Here is a 1,935-nt window from a genome sequence, read left to right on the forward strand (position 1 = left end):
ATACTTATCAAAATTAAAAAGTCTAATATATCATTATACATTAATTAATATTTAAATTTAATTCTTATATTAATATTTATTATAATATTTTTAAATTTTAAAAACTATTTAATCAAATACATTTGTTATGGTTTATGCTTATTAAAAATTATTTTTAATTTAATTTTTTAAATATAAATGCTACAACTTTTAAAAAATAAAGTCTAAATGTCACATTAACAAAGCTGATCAATATACTCAAAATTAAGCATTCCTATAACATTTAAATCTTAAATAGTTTTCTTTTTCTTGAATATCAAAAGTATATAAAAACATTCATAGCGTTCACTTAAAAATAAATAAATAAATAAAATAAATTACTAAAGAGTGCAGATATGAGAGCATATGAATTATGAAAGAATATATAACTGTATATATACCACTTGCATCGTGTGAAGGAAATCCATAAGATCACACGCTGAAAATTAACATGAGTTTTCTCAGAAACTTCACAGTCAATGAAATAATAAGTAAAAGAAGGAAGAATCTTTTAATATGAATATATTATTGATATCAGGAAAACTAATACGTTAATGACATATTTGAATAGTACTAGTGTCTCTGTGTATATATAATCCCAATATATATGAGTGCAAGAAATATAACTGATAATAAGAACAAGCACAGAGGAAAAAAAATTGAAGGCATTTTGCTGCCCAAGTATATATGATGATGAGCACATACATAATTGAAATATTTATATATTTATAATCCGTTCTAGGTTGATAACTTGAAAACAGGTTTCTTTCCAGATTCAGGTTTCTTCATGAAATGTCCTAAAACTTTGGCATAGCGACGTACCAACTTGTTGAACTTGAGGCCATTGAGATTGTTGTTATTCTCCTTCTGTGGCACCACAACAAGCTGAAGCTGCTTCTCTTCCTCGTTGAAGTGCTCTCCTAGCGAGTTCCTTCCTTTGTTATTATTGCTTCCTCCTTCGCCATTGCACTTGTTTCTTGATGAGTTTTTCTCATCAACTATGTTGATCAGCTGCTTCAAGCTTTTGCGTTCACTGTTATTGTTATCATCACTCTTCTTCGGTGACACTACAGGCTTGAATTTCTCATCATCATCATCATCGTTGTTGAATTGCACCATCACCGGTAAGTTAAGCTTCCGCGTTCTTCTCGACATGCTGAGATCGTAGTGGCGCTTCATCGCTGGGGACTGAACTTCCATCTTCGCTACGCCGGGAAACTTAATTGAAGCCTAGAATTGAAGCATGGGTTGTTAATTACATATCTAATAGAAAATTTAATGGAGATTACTCTTGAAGAAGAAAAGGAGAAAGGGAATGAAAAAAATGGTTAGTTTCTTAAAGAGCAAACTAGATGTGGGGGGGTTAGTCTGTAGGGCTTTCAAAAAGGTAAAATGTCTGTTTTCTTGGTTGTCCACCTGTGAGAATTGAAAGATTAACCCTCCAATGCCCAAGCAGCTCAAGAAAACGAAGTGTTGGGAAATTGGTACCAAACTCTTGGGAATTCAGTACAAATGGGCCAATGAAGAGCCTAAAAGAGATCACTTTTACTTGGCCCAAAGTCCAAACCTAACTCTGGTCGAAATAATAAATTAACTCGAGTTGGACAAATAGTTAACTTAATTGTTTGTTTAAAAAATTATTGAGAATTGCCGATGAGTTGTATCTCACATGATATTTGTCTCTCCTCGCTTAAAAATTTTGGGTTTGAGCTTCACTTAATGTAATGACAAAATAAAAAATAACTGTTAAAAATTTAAATCTCACTTGATGCACCTTAAAAATTTGAATAAATAAATAATCTAATTTTTTAATAAATAATTTTGGATTTAAATTCTAAAAACAATAAAGCCTTTGAAAGGGGACTTCTACTAGCTTCTTAATTAGGGCTACAGGCTAATTCTGTTCATCCATGCTAA

General features: G+C 31.0%; 1 protein-coding gene across 1 annotated transcript; it reads right to left on the reverse strand.

Moving 5' to 3' along the window:
• Window positions 1–525: 525 nt before the first annotated feature.
• LOC112771531 (uncharacterized) lies at window positions 526–1,531 on the reverse strand. The gene has a single exon (XM_025816300.3). The coding sequence runs from the start codon at window positions 1,216–1,218 to the stop codon at window positions 757–759; it is 462 nt and encodes a 153-aa protein (XP_025672085.1). The 5' UTR covers window positions 1,219–1,531; the 3' UTR covers window positions 526–756.
• Between the last annotated feature and the right edge of the window lie 404 nt (window positions 1,532–1,935).

The sequence above is a fragment of the Arachis hypogaea genome, chromosome 18, assembly GCF_003086295.3.
Source record: "Arachis hypogaea cultivar Tifrunner chromosome 18, arahy.Tifrunner.gnm2.J5K5, whole genome shotgun sequence".
NCBI classification, from domain to species: Eukaryota; Viridiplantae; Streptophyta; class Magnoliopsida; order Fabales; family Fabaceae; genus Arachis; species Arachis hypogaea.

Coding starts and splice junctions, on each gene's coding strand:
- LOC112771531 (XM_025816300.3), bottom strand. CDS start 1,218: ATGGAAGTTCAGTCCCCAGCGATGAAGCGCCACTACGATCTCAGCATG.